The 21,035-nt window shown below is 48.3% G+C and overlaps 1 protein-coding gene across 3 annotated transcripts in view; it reads right to left on the bottom strand.

Moving 5' to 3' along the window:
- Nucleotides 1-505: 505 nt before the first annotated feature.
- The window catches only part of LOC147014888 (coatomer subunit zeta-1-like), a 39,551-nt gene continuing 19,021 nt past the window's right edge, over nt 506-21,035 (bottom strand). The window contains exons 6-11 of one of the 3 annotated variants that reach the window (XR_015050940.1): nt 17,999-18,054; nt 17,327-17,404; nt 3,632-3,683; nt 3,093-3,198; nt 822-860; nt 506-617 (exon numbers count right to left, since the gene is read on the bottom strand). Coding sequence is in view for 2 of the 3 variants with exons in the window: in XM_085853308.1 (XP_085709434.1) it covers nt 570-617; nt 822-860; nt 3,142-3,198; nt 3,632-3,683; nt 17,327-17,404; nt 17,999-18,054 (330 nt within the window). In the remaining variant the exon portion in view is untranslated. The remainder of the gene's footprint in view (nt 618-821; nt 861-3,092; nt 3,199-3,631; nt 3,684-17,326; nt 17,405-17,998; nt 18,055-21,035) is intronic. The other 2 variants (XM_085853308.1, XM_085853309.1) reach the window with 2 other exon arrangements.

Raw genomic sequence — 21,035 nt, 5'->3', positions numbered from 1 at the left:
GGGGTGTTGATAAGCATAATCACACGACTATAAGCTCCTCACCACCACACAACCAAAATAGTAAATCTCCATGCAACTCAGGGTCACGTTCAGCCGAACCCGACAGAGTAAACTGTCCATGTACCACTGGCAAAAAACATGGATGAAGTACGAGATTGACATCCTGGGACTCATCCTCCCATTACATGGAACGAGTGTTCAGGTCACTTGTCGGACGGACATCCTTCTGACAGACGTGGCTCCGGCGGATGTATTTGAACCTTTTATTTTTTCACAAAGTGCAAAACACTTCCATTCTCTTTATTGAAACAGGTGTACTTGCACAAGGAAAAAAAAAAGAATTACCCACCCCCCCCCCCCCCCGACAAAACAGACAGACACCATTATGGTAAAGATCTTCATTTACACGGACACATGACAAGAGCCACAGGGTCTTTTGTGCAAAACAACCCACGGTCTCTTGCTTTGGATGGCGGTGCAAAAAGGAACACCGACACACAAGGAAAACTTGCAAAATATTTCAAAATCTTTAATACAGTAGGAAAGGGTTCAGGCAGTCTGTACAATCTTCACTTGAGCAAGGACCACTTTATTTGCTCTTTTGCTGTCTGCAGAACCTTGGGGAGAGGAAGGGGGCGGGGGGGGGGAAAGAGAACAACTAAGAAAGGACCGATCAAGGGTTATTGCGATAGTCATGTGTGCACATTTAAAGTTAGCATTTAATGTGCATCTCAAATGTACGAAGGCCTCAGTACAGCCGAGTGCCGTGATGGCATTTTACATTCAACATCATAATTGCACAGACACATTAAAACCCTTACTTGTGCCATTGTCTGCTCCGTCAATGGGATGTCATCAGTCTGTGGGAAGGAAGATGGGACCGGATTGGGTTTAAAAAGAAAAACCAAATTACATCACGATACAAGTATCAAAGAAAATCTGGTCTGGAAGAACCTCCACCAACCAGAACAAATTTTTTTAAACCAAAAATCCTCACCACCCTACCGTTCTATCCCGAAAGAGACACACATTTACTAACTGAATAACACTATTCACTTAAAATACTCCAAGACTTACCTGGAGGTTCAGCAACACCACCACCACCACAAATAAACCCAGCAGTCTAGTGCCAATTCCTAAAACTGGTGAACCAGGTGATCACTTCTGTGTTTCCCTCCCTCTACCCACCCTTCACCTCAACTTCAACCAGAAAAGGAACGTATTAAAGTAAAATCCACAAAACTTGATCATCTTGTTTGAACACAAGCCAACAAGCACACACATTATGAAAGCAGACAAGGCCACATCCCAACAATCTCATTTGAAGGCAAGACATCCAGGTGGTTTGTGCAGTGGCACCTTAAGGAAGTGAATTATTGCAGAAATTTTTTCTCTAAGGCTCACATGGCAGCGCCGAGATGAGTTTGAGGGTCGTGGAGTCGCGGCTGAAACCTGAATCCCATCCAAACTGCTTCTGATGACTCCATCTTTGCTCTGTTTATTTGCGTTCCTGCTGATGACTTCAATGCAGTATTTCCGCGTCCGTTTGATTATGTTTGCAACATATCCCAATGCCGTGTGGACTGTGCTTCACCACCTGACGGACGTCTGGTAGTTTGTACAAGTTGCTGTATTCGAGTCTGGGGAGTAACTGATGAAATCTATTTGTCCGGTTTCTTCCTATAAAAGTACTTTTTCACATTTCTCTTTATTCATTCTAATTGTTGCGTTTTCTTTTGTTTTATTACTTGCAAAATCAAATAACTTTCAAGTATATTGGTTTGTCGATTTTGTTATTCTGTCTGTCCATCTGTTTATCACCCACAGGCCACAATTCTAAACCAATCTTCACGAAACTTTACCAAGTTGGCGAGGTAGTCTTAACTGAGAAGCCCATTGATTTTGAGGTCAAAGGTCATCTTGAGCTCAAATTTCTCATCCGATCGACTTGAAATTTGAACAGGATTTGCATGTTGCGTCACTGGATTGGGAAACAAACCATTTTTGAGATCAAAAGGTCAACTCAAGGTCAAACTTCTAAAATCATCAATTTCAAACTGAAAAATAATCATTTTCATCCGATTGACTTGAGCTTCGATTAAGATTGTCAATTTTAATGTTAATAAAATGGACAATTTGCTGTATCCATGACAACCTTTGGAGAGGGGGGTGGATTTTGCAAGTATCGCGCTCTGCAAGACATCTTTTTCTTGTTTATGTCATTCTTAATTTCTCTTTTGCTATCTATCTTTTGAAGAAGTGAATTCTTGCAGAAATTTTTCTGGAAGGCCGACTTGGCTGCGCCTGGATGGGTTTGAGGGTTGTGGAGCAGCGGCTGAAACCCGAATACTATCCAGGTTCCTCCTGATGACTTCATTTTTGCTCGGTTTATTTCCGTTCCTTCTGATGACTCCATTGCAGTATTTTATCTTGTTTCATCACGTGCCGCTAATAAATAATAACGATAAAAATCTCCAATATACTTTGAACTTTAATGGCAAAGTCCTCATGAGCTTTGCTTACATGCACACAACTCGAGATGACAAAATAAATAATGCATGCCATTTTACAAACTATGCAAGTCGAGGAGCACTCACAAAACGGCCAACGTGGCCGCTCATCTGGGCGCTCTCTCGCTGATGAAACACGGAACCACTGTGGCTGTCACGCACATACTAGGTCCTGAACTCAGACCATCCACCAATAATACTAATAATGATCAATAACCATCCCCCTCCACTTTCCCCCGCTGCTAAAAGCTGCAATCCCATGCAGGTTAACACGAGAAGCTGCTGCCATTGGCTAAAGGATAACACTGGCAATCATTCGTAGAGAGCTCACAATATCAGACGAAGATGCAACATGATGAGCATGTGATTGATACTTCTAAGAAAGTTTCAGCAAGATTTGGGTTAGCAAAGCAAATGTCAACCAAGCAACACAACACGCAGTTTTAGTTCCGTTATCGTTCAGCATTTTAAAACGATCAACCGCCGCAGCCAAAGCGTGCGGTGTTTTTATACTGCATGCGGTGTAACCAGCCGCACAGGGATGCTCAAACTCACATGCACGAGGAGCATCCTTTTGCCTACACAGATAAGCAGGTTTTGGTTTCATACATCAGGCTCATTGACCAGGTACCTTGTTCGACAGGATGTCAAACAAAACAAAACCGTAGGCTGCATCACCAGGTTCAGGCTGCAGGAGCGTTGGGGACGTAGGGTGTACAAATGCATGACGCTGAGAGTTTCGAAAAGAGTTTAAAACGAACAACTTTACGAAGAAAACGCCCAAATCAAAAAAACTGAACAAAACACAAACAGCAGAAATCCAAAAATAATAATGATAATAATCATCATAAAAGCACAGGTGAGAGAGACAGAGACAGAGACAGAGACAGAGACAGAGACAGAGACAGAGACAGAGACAGAGACAGAGACAGAGACAGAGACAGAGACAGAGACAGAGACAGAGACAGAGACAGAGAGAGAGAGAGACAGAGACAGAGAGAGAGAGAGAGAGAGAGAGAGAGAGAGAGAGAGAGAGAGAGAGACAGACAGACAGACAGAGAGAGAGAGAGAGACAGAGACACAGAGAGTTGTCAGCAAAATAAACAAATTGCAAAACTTACCCTCAATGCCACCCTTTGTACAACTTGATTGGGGTCACTCTCCAAAATCACCCTAAAGGGACCACGCAAAGGTAGCAAGCATAAGCACACAAAAGGTCAAATTATCATGACCTTCAGTGAACCCTAAACAAAACACCAACATGCAGCTTGTTATGGCTGTAGAACAAAGCAAAAGGTCATCTAGTATGTAGTCCATGACATGTGCATCATTGTCCCTATGCTAGCAGGCCCACATGTTTTAGGTTGGAGTGCAGACAGGAAATGGTCATAAGCTGAAGGTGTGGAACAAATGTAATGAAAGCAAGACATTAGACAGATATTAAAAAAACAGATAAATACAAGTCAGCACAGTAATGAAAAATGGTGTTTATCAAATGTTTACTAAATTTGAGGGTGACAATTGGGAACATATATTGTTTATATTGTGATGTATTTGGAAACGTACCCCGGGGGAAAACATGCATGGACACGTACGAGACCCCAGGATGAGCTGAGCTATTTCATTAGTCAATGTGTAGGTAAGGTACATCTTCCTTGTCCAAGGATTTGGGTGGTGGGGAAGGGCATACATTGAGGTTCCAACAAACCCCCCCCCCCAACCTTTTTCTTTCCACTAATAATCCAATTCACCAAACGTCAATTCAATAACCCCTCCTTTCATCCATACGGTGTTTCTTTCAACCCCACAGGTATATTCGCATTCTTCGGTGCGCGTCTTCCTCAATGCTATTCAAATCCACTCATTCTCTTATTATTTACCACCAACAACCCATCGCTCAACATCAACAATTAATCTTCCGGACCGGCAATGAATTACTTTCCCACATTCTTCCTCCCCTGTGCTTCCTTCTTGCAACAAGCTTTGTGCCACGCACATGGGAATTGCATTCGTCATAAAGTAAACACTCTTCCCATACGCAATAAAGTACGGCACTACTCGCAAGCCAACAGTACGTACAGTACAAAGGACGCTTTGTGTGTGCGAGGGTTGGGGTGATGGCTGCGTTCATCTGGGATGCCGGAGAAGACTTGCCTACTGGGTCTGGATGACATGGGGACGCTGCTACAAATCCCATCACGCCGCATCATCACTCCACCAACCATCTTCCCCATCCTTCCAACACCCGACTAAATATATTTGGACAGGCACAGCCCCGTTTGGTTGTGCGAGGTGAGGGAAGGAGTCGACTCAACACTCCGTTCTTTTCTTTCTTCTCAATACTTGTCTTCTTCTTCTTCCCAGATTGAATGATGGCCACATGTCTTTTGTCTAAACGAGATTGTCTATGAATATGTGTGAGGGTTAAGTCTGCTCTTCTGTACCTTTTGCCTGTAAATACTCGCTTTAATGATTGCTTGCTTGGTGAATAAAGAGCTGAAAATAATGTGCTTTTCACCACTGATTGTGTGTGTAAGCAAATTGTTGTTGGTTGTTCTTTCAAATCTGTCGCGGTTGTCCTTTCCTTCAACAGCATACAAGCATAGTTAGATGGGAAGTTGTACCCCACACGATTTGCTCTCGTTAACCATAGTACACTGAGTGTATCACTCAGCAATAATCTGAGTGTGCGCTGAGCGAAAAAAAAAAACTCGGTTAATTTAGTCACCTCCTCAGGTAAATGGAATTTGACGGATAACCCTGTTAGAGTTAATGAGATCAATTGACGTTTGTGGTTGCTTAACAACCCGCTGGACCGCCGAGTTATCCACAACTGGTGGCCTCAGGATCGGGCATTTGGAAGGAACCCGAGGGTTTCCCCTTGTGGCGAACCTCGAACCATAACATCATGTTCAGAATACTCAAACCTTCCTCAATTGATGACACCTTGTAGGACATAATCATTAGTGCTGGTTGAGGAAGAATAAAGGGCAGTGCACCCTCAGAAGATGATTAATGCTTACATTACTGGACGACTCGACCCAGCGGGTCCCAAATGTATGAAAACGTGTGACTCCCGAGCCTTCTCAAAAGGTAGGATTGAGCAGAATGAACCGAGACTGCAGGGTGGGGATTTCAGGTTATGTCACCATGGTGATTCAACCCTGCACTATGTTGGCAACAGTTTAAACTTTAAAGGAACAAGGTAACAGGATAAAAAATAAAGGGAGGAAACGAGAGCAAAGTCGATGGTGCACCATCGCAAATCCCCACAGTTCCCACCTCAAGCAAAGTGGAAGGATGGCAAAATAATCCACCAAGAATGACACGATATCAAATAGCGTTTAAAAAAAATTCCCGTTTTGACCCTGTTACCCTACCTATTTCATTGGGGCATGAACCAGGGGTCAAATCCCCCAAAAATAAAAAAGTTACATATTTCATCCATCCCCAATGTTGACTGTATATACAAAGTTTCATTTGAAAGCGTGCCTGTAATTACATTTTTTGGTCTTTGACCTTTTGGCCCCACCCCAGGGGGCGGGGCCAAAAAATGATACTGCATTTGCACTAACATGCAATGTGGTGATCATAACGACCAAGTTTAATGAATTTCTGCCCAAAACGTTTAGGAGATCGTGTAACTGATGGACAGACAGATGGAGCTGATTATAAAACAGTAAAAACCCTCAAATATCGTGGGTTCTAATATCGCGGGTTTCGACCAATCGCGGGCAACCTATTGTGTTCCAATTTCGTTACCGTGGGATTTCATTTTGACCAATCGTGATTTTTGAGCTGAGACGAGTGATCGTTTGCGTCAGATGCATGAACGATTACCTCCCATTACCAGTTGTGTTTCTCGTGCACCATTTTTAATGAGCCCAAACGTAAAGCGATGGACAAAGTTAGTTGTTCCAAAAAGCAGAGAAAGTTTATGACAATGGGCGAAAAGGCAGAGCTGCTCGATCAGTTGACTCGAGGTGACAATGTGGCATCTGTGGGCCACCGTTACGGGGTGAATGATTGTCGGTTGAACCTTTGCACACTGTAATCTCATTCCTAAGCCTTTATTTTCCTTCAAACCCCATTCCCAAACCATAACTTTAAAACACTCGTACTCGAACCGCCATTTCAAAACCCTTAATTTTCGACACACGGATTCGACCCCCATTCTCAAAAATACATTCTCAACCACAGGTTATGAAAAAAATTGAGGCGAAGGGATTTATGACGGAGCAAGTTTTTAACTCCGACGAGACGGGATTATTCTGGATGACCATGTCATCTCATACCTTGCTACCCAAGCAGGGAAGATTGTGGTGCAAGGTAAAGTAGTCAAGGATCGTGTTACCGATCCCTGCTCCACTTCCCAACTCCACTTTCCCCCTCAAAACATCATCATCATCATCATCATCATCATCATCCTGAGCCAAGTCTTGTGTTTTCTATTTGCGGCAGAATACAGTGCGAGCATGTAACGTTCCTACCCTCATTCACCTCACTGTTATATAATACATTGAAAAGGTAAAACTCCTGTGTTTTTGTTGAATTTACAGTCAAAATATTGTTGTGGTTACCAGATTCGCAAACCACCATTCAGGTCCCTTAGGTGAGGTATCTCGGTAAGTGCATGTGTAGTTAGGCCCAAACCCGTTGTCTAGTGGGAATACATGTCATTTATACGTGCTGCGACTCTTCAGGATAGCCGTTTTTCTTTCACTATCTTTATTTTGGACCAACCGCCATGATCACAACCACAACATCAACCACCAACCACAACCACCGCTTCACCACAACCGCCACGACCTTCCCGTCACACCTCGCCACCGTAGCATCGCCACCGTTCTTGCCCCGCTGTGGGTACCGGTGTTGGACTCATGCAGAACGCGCGTCGAACAGCGTGTACAAAACCACGGATTTTCTGCTTCAAAAACGGATCAAAAACGACACACGCCCACTTTTTGCCGTCCAATCGGTGAGCGAGGGGCGATTTGGCCCCGCCTCCAGAACGATCGATATATGCAAATTCTCAGTGGATCAAAAAGCCTTCACGCCCACTTTTTCTCGGGCCAATGGGGAGCGAGGTGAAAGGTCAAAGGGAGGGGGTCAAAGGCGAAGTTACGGGGGGATAAAAGGACCGTGTTCGTCAGTCAGAGAAGGTCGGAGAGTCAAGAAGGTCGGAGAGTCAAGAAGGTCGGAGAGTCAAGAAGAGGAGAGTCGGAAGCAGAGGGTCAAGACTTCGCGGGCGGTGGAGCTGCTCGTCGTGTGCGTTGGAGTCGGAACGGAGGGGACGGAGCTGTGGAAAGGCGGCGACACCAGACGAGGGGGTGCTCGCGTCGTGCAGGAAGCTGCACCCGAGGGAGGCCGACAGCGCGACCTGGCCGAGGTGGAGACGCTCGTCGCACATAATAAAGATCCTCTATACCCCGAGCATCAGCAACCCCCCTCCTGTTTCCCCCCGCGCTGAGATAGTGCGACCAAGGGGGCCCCGTTCCCACCCCCTGCCAGGCACGGTCCACGAGGCCCGCGGGTGGCGGGGCCATCGCGCTCCACGTCTCATCACCAGACGGGTAGGCCCGACCCGGTCGCGGCCTCAGGCCTGCCCCTTTCTTGGGGGATTTCTTTTCCTTGGTTTTGGGTATGTGTTGTCGGCGCCGTCTGTGAAGTAGAATTGTATAAGTGTTGCCGTGTGCTCGGTAGTCGGTATTAGCTCTGCACTGTGTTTTCACTTTTATGTTTGCTTTTTGTGTAAATGGAATTGTGTTTTCTTTTTTTGTGTGCATTTGGCGGAATTGTATTTCTGTGCTTCCCGTGTGCCGCGAATAAATGTGCTTTGTTGTTGAACTGGTCTCCCGCTTCGCTTCGTCTTTTCCCGCATTGAACCCTCATCTTGCTTCACGTAAAGGGTTGGTAGTGGGCTGAATACGCCCGATAATTAATCGAACCGTCGAGGTCGACGATAACACCGCTCGGTTATTCTGATAGTACGGAACGGGTCGCTTAAGTGGCCCGTGTCCGAAGTCGACCTGCGGCGAGGTGCGATCGCCCGGTCTACCCTCCGCGTGGGTACTTAGGTAGGTCGAATTTGGCGAGCAACCCTATCCCACGCGGGGGCTGATTGGCTCGATCGCGGTGAGACCGAAAGGTCCACCCGTGACTGGTTCCCGGCGTTAGTCCGAGAGGGTCACGACTGGATTGTCCGTCCGGTGGGCGACGTGCCGCGATTCGAGTTACGTGGCCGTTCGCACGACGGCGGGCGCGAAGACCGCAACACTGGTGTCAGGAGTGGGATACAAATTCATCGCCCTCCTCGCGGCACTGGTATTGGAGAGCGGGATAACAGGCTCTCCTGTCTCCAGCGAAATTCACGGGAATCGGTCCAGGGGTGAGAGAAGCGACCCCCGATTCCCTCCAAATTACGAGCGAGTTAAATTAACCCTTCACGAGAAGCAAGATGGCGTCTCAAGGCGAGCGGGAGCCGGGGGTATTAGAAATGTATATGTGTAGTAATGTAGAATCCATGGTCCAGGATGGAATCCCCGAGCAGGAAATGTTGATTGTGCAGGAACACGGACTCGCCCAACTGAACCCAGGGCCCGAGGTGGGTGCGGCAGCGGCCGCGGTGTATGACACCTCCCCCCTCTCCACCAAGACCCTTCCCCAACCCCTGCCGAAACGGCTCACTTGAGTGCATCCGACATGGCCCAGCTATTCACCATGCTGGCACAAATGAATGCAGAAATAAAAAGCATGAACGAAAAGATTGATGCGAGTACACAGCAAATGAGGGAAGAAAACGAAAAGCTGCGGGGTGAGACGCAGAACATGGGCCGATGCCTGCAGGCGGGCATGAAGGCCGTTAGCAGGGAACTCGGAATGGCGACTCCACGTGTCGGAACAAACGAGCTGGAAGGGGGTGCAACGGCTGACAGGCCCGCGGTGGAGGCAGGTAAGGAAAAAGTAATTCGGGAGACAAGAGACGAGGTGAAAGTAATTGCGAGGGAGAGAAAAGAACAATTAATACGGAGAGCAAGGATGAGGTACGCGGAGATCGTGAAAGAGCAAGGAGTGAAAAACAGGGAAGGACGGGAGCGACTTAAAGAGAAAGCAAGGTTGACCTACATAAAGATAAGGGAAAGACGCCAGAAAGAAGCAGAGACCAATAAACACGATGAAGACGGGGTAAGTGACGCACACACACACACGGAGGTAGTGGAGGATAATGGGGGTGAGCTCGCGGAGCGTGCAGAGACCCAGTGCGAGCACCTGGATGGCCTCCTCCAGGAACAAGGGGAGGGAGTATGCCCCCTTGAGGCGAGTCACGACCAGGTGAGTTCGGTCGTGCTTTGCGAGGTTGAGGGGACGGGTGCTGTGGACGGGTGCACGGAGAGCTTGGGGGGTGTAGAGGCCCCGGAGACCCTTGTGGGGACACGAATCCCCAGTGTGGTTGTCCCTGTGTGTGTGGTGCAAGGTGTGAGTGCGACCCCGTGTGTGAGTGGTGTGGTGGCGATGGTGCCGGAGTACGTGCTTCCCAGCACGCCGTGTGTGGAAGAGGCCGTGGGTGTGAGTGAAACGGCCTGTATGAGTGAGGCACCGCGGGTGAGTGCCCCCGCGTGTGTGGGTGAGGGACCGTGTGTGGAAGAGGCCGTGGGTGTGAGTGAAACGGCCTGTATGAGTGAGGCACCGCGGGTGAGTGCCCCCGCGTGTGTGGGTGAGGCACGGAGTGTGAGTGAGGCGCCGCGGGTTAGTGCCCCCGCGTGTGTGGGTGAGGCACCGTGTGTGGAAGAGACCGCGTGTGTGAGTGTCGCCGTGTGTGTGAGTGAGGCACCGCGGGTTAGTGCCCCCGCGTGTGTGGGTGAGGCACCGTGTGTGGAAGAGACCGCGTGTGTGAGTGTCGCCGCGTGTATGAGTGAGGCACGGTGTGTGGATGAGGCACAGCGGTTGAGTGCCCTCGCGTGTGTGGGTGAGGCACCGCGGGTGAGTGCCCCCGCGCGAGTGAATGGAGCACCACGTGTGAGTAGTATGGTTTGTGTGAGTAGTGAGGCACGCGTGAGTGAACGGCCGTGTGCAAGGTCGCTGTGTGCCAGGGAGACCGTGTGTGTGAGAGAGCGGTATGAGAGGGAGATGTCGGTTGGCATGCGGGAGCACGCAGCCGCGTCTCCCGGGGTGAGTTTAATGGTGTGGACTGTGTGCGTCGTAACACGCAGGTGTGCGTGTGTTGAATGGAGACGGAGACGGCGACAGAGGAGAGAAAGCCGAGTAGCGGCTGTAGTTGTTTCGAGGACCGTGCCGGGTTCACCCAGCAGTGAGCACGCGGTCCGTGCTGTGCAACGCACGAGACCACCACGTGCTCGCTTGCGAGAGTGAAGTCCCGGTCCGGAAACGCACGCGGTGGATTTGCCGATCCCGCGGACGGACAAAGTTTAGGCAGGTAAACGGATTTGGACCGGACGGGTTCTCCACGCGATCGTGTGTGTTAAGCTCCAACGGGCAAAGCACATGTGTTCGCGTGGGGAACCCCTCGAGACGTGGGGCTTGTTTTTTTTTGCGCACGGTGACGTCATGGCTGCACGTGGGGTTGGAATCCGGCAGGAGGGGTATCTCTGCCGGATGGTCCCGTCCAAGGAGGGACGAGGAACACGTGCAGCTGCATGACGTCACGGGCAGGTGCGAAATGCGCGAGTTGCCGCGCGGGTGCTGCGCATGGGAAAAAAAAAAAGGGGGCAAGCCTCACTTTCGGGTGTACAGGATTCCTGGGCAAGGGGTGAAAGACCCCCTTACCTGGGCACAGGATGGAAACTAGTTAGGGGGAAGGGTTAGCTTAGTTAGACCGACTTCATGGGGCAGGGGTAAGTCCTCATGGGGTCCGTGGAATGGATTAGTTAGAGGGATTGTAGCCAGATTTAGGTGGGGAAATTGATTAAAGAGATTATTTGAGACAGTGACAGACTTGTGGATGTGTAGAGGGGACGTAGCTTAGCTACGTAGTGTTAAATGGAACGTGCTGTAGTTTAAGGGACGACGTGGGAGCACGAGTTAGTTAGGGGAGGTAGTTAGAAGGATGGCAGAGTTCAGCGGTGAGTGTGTTGAAGAGTTGTGGGTTGTGAGGTGAGTACTTGTTGAGTGAGTGAGGCCAGCGGGTCTGTGTGAATGGAGCGAATGGGGAATGCATGGTGCGATGAGTGATTGGGGGGAGGAGTGACTCCCGCCCAAGGGACCCCGGGGTCAGTGTAGAGTGAGTTAGCTGGGTTAGTCAAATTGAAAAATGGAGGTCGTTTTGTTGTTGGTGGGAAAGTAGGCTCGAGACCCATTTGGAGGGGTGCAGGAGCCCTGTTGACGGGCTTGGGAGCGTGGCTGCGAAAGGTGAGTATCGCTGAGTGGGTACCCGGGCACCAGGCTAGTCGGCCGCGGTAGGCCATGGGCCCATGGGGGCCGGGATAGAGTAGTGGGCACGGGTGCGCCTGCTTGGTGCGGGGCCCGGGGCGCCGTGGCCGCGTGGGCAGTGTTGTGGGCACGGGTGACCCTCGGAAAGGGGCCCGGGAGGCCGGCCTGCCACGTGTGCGTTTCAGGGGAGGTGCCATGGGGGCACTCCCCGGTGTTAGGGAGCTGGTAGGCTCGGAGGCAGTGTAGTGCCCGGGGGGTGCCATAGCGGGAGATTCGGCAGAGGGTCATGCCTGCCAAAGGGAGCCACGTGTCCCAGCCAGGAGACCGTGTGAGGGCACGGAGAGAAAATTGGGGGGCGAGGCCCGAAATTGTGAGGACACCAACACAGGCGACGGGAATCTGGGTTGTTAGAACCAATAGTTTAGCGAGAGGCGCTTGTTGAAAGCCCCGGGGTAGTTTAAGAGTTAATGGTTAGGTAGATTAGGAGATGTACCCCTCCGCACCATCCATCCCCTCGCTGTCGTTGTGGGCCGCTGGACCCACTTGGTGTTAAGATCGCCGAACTCTGGGGAGGCCATTCTGAGGCTTGAGTTGGGCCTCGGCACAGGACGTTAGCTCTCCCTTGTTCCCCTCCGGGAAGGGAACGTAGGGGTTGGGAGTAAGCTAGGTGACAGAATAGGTTAGCCGAACAAGGACGATAAAGGGGGTTAGGGGACGATTTATAGTGGGGAAGTAAAAATAAAAAAATAAAAATAAAAATTAAGGGGGCTAAATTGGTTTTTCACAAATTAAGGGAGTGGGTATGTACAGTGACAGGCAAAGGCGATAGGTTGGGAGGGAGACAGGTAGGTAGGTCCGAGCCCGCCTTCCAAGTGGCCAGCACCACCGCACTCCCTCCACCAACCTCCACTGAACGGCAAAGGCTGGCCAGCTTCATCTGCTGGCTGTGTTACTTCAAGGCCTGTGCCGGCCCACTTGATCGGCAGCTGTTGTGTTGCTGCAAGGCCTGTGCCGGCCACTTCGTCTGCAGCTGTGGTACTTCAAGGCCTGTGCCGGCCAGTTCATCTGCTGGCTGTTTTCTTCAAGGCCTGTGCCGGCCAGTTCATCTGCCGGCTGTGTTTGCCTGCAACGGCCTTCTTCTGCGGGCTGTGTTTGCCTGCTCACCTTTGCCATGCCATGCCCACTGCCCATGTTCACCAGCTCCGTTCAATTTTGCTTTGCCCCCCCTGTTCATTTCCATGTGCGCCAGGATCCGCAAGGCAACAGTTTGCAAGCTGCAAGAACTGCCCTGTTGGCAGCTACAACACGGGCCTGCAGTGGCGGCCCGTGCACCGTGTTTGCGTTCATGCATCCATTCGTTGTGCTCATTGCGTGTGCCACTTGAGCTGGCACGGAGACTGCGTTTGTGCAGCCCATGCACCGTTGTGGTTCACTGAGTTCAGTTCAAAAGGGAAGGCCTTGGACTGCGTGTGAGCAGCCAACCACGTTCCCTGTCACCTGCATTGTTTTGAGCCAGAGACTGCATGTGGGCAGCCTGGCTCCCTGCTAACTGCTTTCTTTTTGCAGAGTTCATTGATCCTGGGCCATGGTTTAGTGTAAAATTTGTAAGTTAAGGTTAAGATGTACTGTAAATATGAGTGCGCCCCCGGCATGTTTGTCTTAGCGCCGGCAATTTTATTTAAGTCGTCCGTGTGAGTGAGTTTGTTTAGATAGTTACGCAGCCCTTAGGTTATTTATTTTGGGGACACGAATACCATGAATGTCGCACTCAGGGATCCGTAGGTAAAATGTACTAGGGGAAAACTACACATGATGGCACACGAAAATTTGACGACTCGGGACGAGTCTGTAAAAAGGGAAGGGGGTAGTGTTGTGGTTACCAGATTCGCAAACCACCATTCAGGTCCCTTAGGTGAGGTATCTCGGTAAGTGCATGTGTAGTTAGGCCCAAAACCCGTTGTCTAGTGGGAATACATGTCATTTATACGTGCTGCGACTCTTCAGGATAGCCGTTTTCTTTCACTATCTTTATTTTGGACCAACCGCCATGATCACAACCACAACATCAACCACCAACCACAACCACCGCTTCACCACAACCGCCACGACCTTCCCGTCACACCTCGCCACCGTAGCATCGCCACCGTTCTTGCCCCGCTGTGGGTACCGGTGTTGGACTCATGCAGAACGCGCGTCGAACAGCGTGTACAAAACCACGGATTTTCTGCTTCAAAAACGGATCAAAAACGACACACGCCCACTTTTTGCCGTCCAATCGGTGAGCGAGGGGCGATTTGGCCCCGCCTCCAGAACGATCGATATATGCAAATTTGTGGATCAAAAAGCCTTCACGCCCACTTTTTCTCAGGCCAATGGGGAGCGAGGTGAAAGGTCAAAGGGAGGGGGTCAAAGGCGAAGTTACGGGGGGATAAAAGGACCGTGTTCGTCAGTCAGAGAAGGTCGGAGAGTCAAGAAGGTCGGAGAGTCAAGAAGGTCGGAGAGTCAAGAAGAGGAGAGTCGGAAGCAGAGGGTCAAGACTTCGCGGGCGGTGGAGCTGCTCGTCGTGTGCGTTGGAGTCGGAACGGAGGGGACGGAGCTGTGGAAAGGCGGCGACACCAGACGAGGGGGTGCTCGCGTCGTGCAGGAAGCTGCACCCGAGGGAGGCCGACAGCGCGACCTGGCCGAGGTGGAGACGCTCGTCGCACATAATAAAGATCCTCTATACCCCGAGCATCAGCAGCACCCTGCTGTTTCCCCCCGCGGTGAGATAGTGCGACCAAGGGGCCCCCGGTCCCACCCCCCTGCCAGGCACGGTCCACGAGGCCCGCGGGTTGCGGGGCCATCGCCGCTCCGCGTCTCATCACCAGACGGGTAGGCCCGACCCGGTCTCGGCCTCAGGCCTGCCCCATTCTTGGGGGATTTCTTTTCCTTGGTTTTGGGTATGTGTTGTCGGCGCCGTCTGTGAAGTAGAATTGTATAAGTGTTGCCGTGTGCTCGGTAGTCGGTATTAGCTCTGCACTGTGTTTTCACTTTTATGTTTGCTTTTTGTGTAAATGGAATTGTGTTTTCTTTTTTTTGTGTGCATTTGGTGGAATTGTATTTGTGTGCTTCCCGTGTGCCGCGAATAAATGTGCTTTGTTGTTGAACTGTTCTCCCGCTTCGCTTCGTCTTTTCCCCCATTGAACCCTCATCTTGCTTCACGTAAAGGGTTGGTAGTGGGCTGAATACGCCCGATAATTAATCGAACCGTCGAGGTCGACGATAACACCGCTCGGTTATTCTGATAGTACGGAACGGGTCGCTTAAGTGGCCCGTGTCCGAAGTCGACCTGCGGCGAGGTGCGATCGCCCGGTCTACCCTCCGCGTGGGTACTTAGGTAGGTCGAATTTAGCGAGCAACCCTATCCCACGCGGGGGCTGATTGGCTCGATCGCGGTGAGACCGAAAGGTCCACCCGTGACTGGTTCCCGGCGTTAGTCCGAGAGGGTCACGACTGGATTGTCCGTCCGGTGGGCGACGTGCCGCGATTCGAGTTACGTGGCCGTTCGCACGCCGGCGGGCGCGAAGACCGCAACAATATATTTACATGTTTATTTCAATGTTAACATGATATATACAGTGCCGATAGAAAGTTCACACCCACTTTCAAAACTCTCACCTATTGTTACCTTATAGCCTGGAATTAATCACATTAAAAACAGACTTTTTCCACCTTTATTTACACATCGGAACCCACAACTTCCAAATGAAGAATAAATTCTAAAAATTTCAGAAAATCTATTAAAAATACAAAACTCGAATATCTTGGTTGGATGAGGGTGTCAGTGTTTCCTCCATAAATCCAAAACCATGAAACGCAGCAGCCGGAAACTTTGCATGCATTCTAAGAAAACTCCATGGAAGTGCATGAGTGAAAATTGTGTGTTTAGGTTAATTAAAACACCCATTTTGAAGATAATTAACGGCCTTATTCAATTACATCCTTTATCAGGCGCATGCTTGGTCACTTCACTCTCAATGGGGTTTAAAGGCATATCCGAGGTAACCTCGCTGGGGTCTGAAGCCGCTATGTTTTTTGGCCTGCTCAACCTCACACCTTGACTTGGAACAGGCCGCAATGATTTCTTCATGATCGTCTTTTTTCTTTTTCCACTTTCCTCTCATATTATCGAATGCCTGTTCATCATAGCTTCAAATCGATCTGTGCATTGCAATGCTTATAAACGCCCGAAGACGGCAGCGTTTGTGGCTTTATTTCATTACCACACATGGGATAACTGAGAATTTCTTAACCTGTCATTCCCGGTGAAACTTTCTGCCATCTTTCAACTTTACTTTAGATGAGAAGCGTGTGGATTTGCGATGGCGTGCCATCAACGTCACTCAACTTTTATGCTGGCAGACCGATGATTCTCTATGGAACTAATGGCTATTATTATTATTATTATTATTATTATACTTCTTGGGGCTAAGGTGCAGCGATTGGTCTTTATTAACTCTACCATCGAAGGTGAAGGTGGTTATGTTTTCACCCCTTTCTGTCTGTTTGTTTGTTTGTGTTCAGGATATCTCAAAAAGTTGAGAACGGATTTGGATGAAACTTGGTGGACATGTTGGGTGTGTGACAAGGACGAACTGATTAGATTTTAGTGAGGATCAGAATCTGGATCAGGCAATAATTTTTAAAGTGATTCTTCACCATTGAGAGAAGGCCAAAAATGATATATAGCATGATATCTCAAAAAGTTGAGAACGGATTTGGATGAAACTTGGTGGACATGTTGGGTGTGTGACAAGGAAGAATCGATTCGATTTTGGTGAAGATCTGAATCCAGATCTGGATGCGAGAATTATTTAATTTTTTAAGTGATTCTTCATCATTGAGAGATATGACCAAAAATGATAATAGCATATTTCAAGCACGTAATGGGCCCGATATGTTAGCGTGGATTTGGCATTGTGTGGGGGAGGTCTGCACTCCACCGAGTTGCCTTCTAGTTTTTGTTTTATTATGTTTTTTATGTTTGGGGTGATATTCTAGCTATAAATATAGAGAAAGTAAAATGTGGAAAGATGGGCGAGGACAAAAATCACACGGTTGTTTGATAAAGCAGGAAACACGACGAGACATTTCTAGAGAGCACAGGTGGACAATCATTTTGTACAGCTCGCCGGTAAAACAAGTACCTACGTCTGCGTTAAAGGTGGTGTGGGTTAGGTGCAAAGGCCGTCAGTTTAAATGGTTCCAAACATTTTATATGAAAGAGGCACTAGTGTGGCCCAAAACGCTTATGAGGTAACACAGCCCATTCATACGATTGATGCAAAATACTTCTGAACTAAAGGAGCATTGTTTATATTAAAAGAAACATCAACCACAACTCCCCCCCCCCATTCATTTCTCCAGATTTCAAGGTCAATATTCCTTACCCCCCATCCACAATTTCATCAACAGCCAACAACACACCATCCATGTTTTCAAGGAGGACTCGTTTTTCAACATTTTTCCTGAAAAGGACAAGTTAAAAAAAATCCAAGTCAAAGCCTAATAAACAACAATGACATTAATTTATTGATTTCTTTCTTTTAACGTAATCTTAAAATAGAAAAACCAACAAACAAAATTTTAGCATCAACTCAATCCTTGAAAACTTTTCCTGAATTAGAATTCAAATTTTATACTCTTATTAAAAAAAAAAAACAACACACTACTCATGTAAATCTGAATGCAATGTTTTCATGAGGATATCATAGGTATTTGGCATAAAATAAACAACAAAGCTTTTCCATGTGAAAAGATCACTTGTTTATTAAGAATCCATATTCAGGTGGGAGGGTGGGTGTTAGTTGTGGGGGATTGGGGGGTGGGGGGGCAGGGAATTGTGCAAGGTCAGAGTGAGTGTGGAGAGAAGTGAAAGGATCATGTATGTATAATTGTGTATGAAGCATGTAGGCAATGGGTTTGGAAGCCCGAATCTCACAATTTTTGTCCACATAATAAGATAGCCCGTTACTGCACAGCATCACACCATAAACAAAACTCAAGAAAGGCAAAATTATTTCTGATAACCACTTAATATGTCCATGTACACGATAAATTACCTGAACATCTGGTTAAGGACATCAACCAAACAGTTCAGAACAGCCATCAGCATCAACTGCATGAGCAAAAAAAAAACAAAAAAAAAAAAACACAAAAACAAAGAGAATTACAAAATGATCTTTCAAGATTACAAGGAAATAATTAAATGGTATATTTTGTTTCTTCCATTACACTTTGACACTGACAATCTCACAATGAGATACCACCACAAAGTCCACAATCGTGGCAATAATTGTGTGAACCTCCCAAAGTATAGTACAAGAGTCAACAGGAAGTACTGCAGATTGCCAAGCGGTTGGTGCAATTTCACGTGCAGTACATGTTCAGCATATTTGTGTTAGTGACAAAAACTCGTGCAGCAACATTATTACAAGTTGGTTGGTTAAAGCATGCATGAAATGTTGCGAATTATCAATGCACTATAGTCTATACAATGGTGAAAAATATTTGAATGGAGCTTCTCAATCGTTTGCTTCGTTGAGGTTTCCATCAGAGCAGAGTACGTCATCCACGGCCGTGCTTTGTTCGTTCAACTTGCGTCACATCTGCTGAAGCAGGTTCCATTGCTGGAAACTGACGCTCGAAAGTGTACTAGTACTATAGTTTTTTTATGGAAGGGATTTTTAAATTTTAATCAGTATACAGGCACCACAATGGCTTACTCTTTTCTTTCTTTTTTTTGCTTCTTTTTTTTCTTTCTATAATTCCGCTCGCTTTGCTGGATCTTTAGCAATAGTGAGTAACGGAAAACCATTCAGAGATGGCGAGGATGCTAAAACTTTCTTCATTTGCTGAGGACCGGGATATCCGGTCCTCAGCAAATGCTACAAGATGGCACAACCGGCTGAGCATATTTCCAATGGACAGCGTACTCCCTGATGCATCACCCAGTCTGCAAAGCTCCAGGTTGACAGTTTTTCATCGGGTCGAGAATAAAACAGAGTCGACCCTTAAAGGTAAGTGCTCTCGCCAGCTATCCCGTCAGACCCATGTTAATATTGTTGTGGAAATGGCTTCGATGGGTAAGATTGCAGAGCTGAGAAATAGTTATTTCCTTCATGCATGTACAGCATAAGTGAGGTAATTTAATTGCGAAAAAGGATTATGTGTCAACATTTGTATAGAAAGCTGTTGTCTTCCCTCCCTAATGCTTGTGTCGAAAACCGCTGGTGGAAGGGCAGTCCCGCTGGGCTATTGAATTAATACCAGGTGGGGTTGACTCTGCCTGTCATCCTTCCGAGGTCGACAAAATGAGTGCCAGCTTGCTGGTATACTGCGTCTGAGTGGCGACCTGTCCAGGATTGTACCCAATAGCCAAGGAGACTGCTTAGGTAGCACCAACGCTCTGCACAGAGTATGGTCCCGATGTATGGATGGATGGGATGGATGGATAGATGGATAGATGGATGGATGGATGGATGGATGGAAGGACAGCGGGCGGGGTACGTCTCATGCTGCAGAGACACTCCAAGAGACCGCATGCAGTTTTTCCCTGTCAGGTTTCTGATAATCTTTTCCCCCCATGGTTTGCAGTCTCTGTTTTATCTGCTCTGCCCCCACTCAGTCCATGACGTCAACAGTCCCACCACACTTGGCTGTCATTGGCCCGGGGCTCAGTTCCAGTTCATGAATGGGGTATCCCACTATGATGGCGTGGTTTTGGCTGTCATAGTGGCTTTTTCCCGCCTGAACTCGTGTCGATGGCCTGTTGGATCGTTTAAAAGCATATATAGGATGGGTTAGAAAGGGGTAAAACATGAAAAAGGGGTCAAGGGAAAGCAGCTTTAGAGACACACATGCTGGAAGGAAGACAGCAACTTGCTATACACATAATCCTACATCTGATATATTATTTCCGAGTTTGTGGTTTCGTGTCGCGCTATCTTCGACTTTGTTCTGCGCTCGAGTAACGTGATATTTGGCTTACATTATCTCAAAGACCATATGAGGTGCAAGGGACAAAAAAAAGAAAATAAAATGGTTCTGAAACAGTGAAATCGTATTCCACTTACTGCATTAAAGTAAAATTACAACTGATACTCTGCATCAGTTCCTTTCTCAAACACACCCACCCCAACATGTCGCGCAGAGCGCGGGTTATGCTAGTCCCAATTAAATTACCGAGCATGTTTATGTCAGGTCAGGTGAGATGTCAGGTCTAATGTCAGGTCAGGTTAGATCTGTGAACTGCTACAGGTACCATGTAAACCTGTTCCATGGTAGGGTTGTCGGCGACTAAACCGTCTCCCCCACCAGGTTTTCTGGTGAGGAGGGTGTTTGGATATGGACACCCAGTAGGATTAAAAACAAAACCTGTCAAAGGGCGGAGGAGCTCCCAGTGAGCTCATGGCCATCCATATCTAGTGCCCAACTGTGTCTGCGGACGTCCTCCTGCAGTTGGGTTACTTTTTTGTGAGGAGGTTGGTGGCAGGATTTGCACTCTGGCCACCGTAAAACCCTTCATTCGGCAAAACACAGAAACGCAAAAAAAAAAAAATCTGAAAACCCACTCCATGGGAGTACCTCCTGTGCAGCTTCCCTTCGCAGGGCAGCTCACCGGATGACGGGATTGGGGCAAAGCCTTCGGGACCCCCAATCTTTGATGATAGGAGGGAAACCACGGAGTAACATCCCTGGGTCAGATTGTGGGAGAGTGTGTCGGAATGGTGCTGAGGTGTCGTCCACCAGACGGCGGTCTCCTTGGGTTAACCTGAGGCGGTCCCTTCGGGTGGGTGCCTGGAATGTCCTATCCCTAAGAGAGGATGATCACCTGTCTTTGTTATCATCTGAGCTCAAGTGTTTGGACATCGGGATTGCAGCTCTCTCTCTGAGGTTCAGAGACCGGATTGCGGTGAGATAATGGTGGGTGGTTACACCTACTATTGATCTGGTCGCTCTGATGGTTACCATACCCAAGGAGTTGCTGTAGTTGTGTCCAATAAGCTGACCCCAATGATAATTGAGGTAACACCGGTCAACGAGCGTATTATGAGATTAAGGATTCGTCACTCCTTGGGTGTCATTTCCCTGGTCTCT

The sequence above is a fragment of the Eptatretus burgeri genome, chromosome 13 (assembly GCF_056783735.1).
Source record: "Eptatretus burgeri isolate ZD-2024b chromosome 13, Ebu_testis_v1, whole genome shotgun sequence".
NCBI classification, from domain to species: Eukaryota; Metazoa; Chordata; class Myxini; order Myxiniformes; family Myxinidae; genus Eptatretus; species Eptatretus burgeri.
This window is presented reverse-complemented; position numbering and strand designations above follow the sequence as displayed.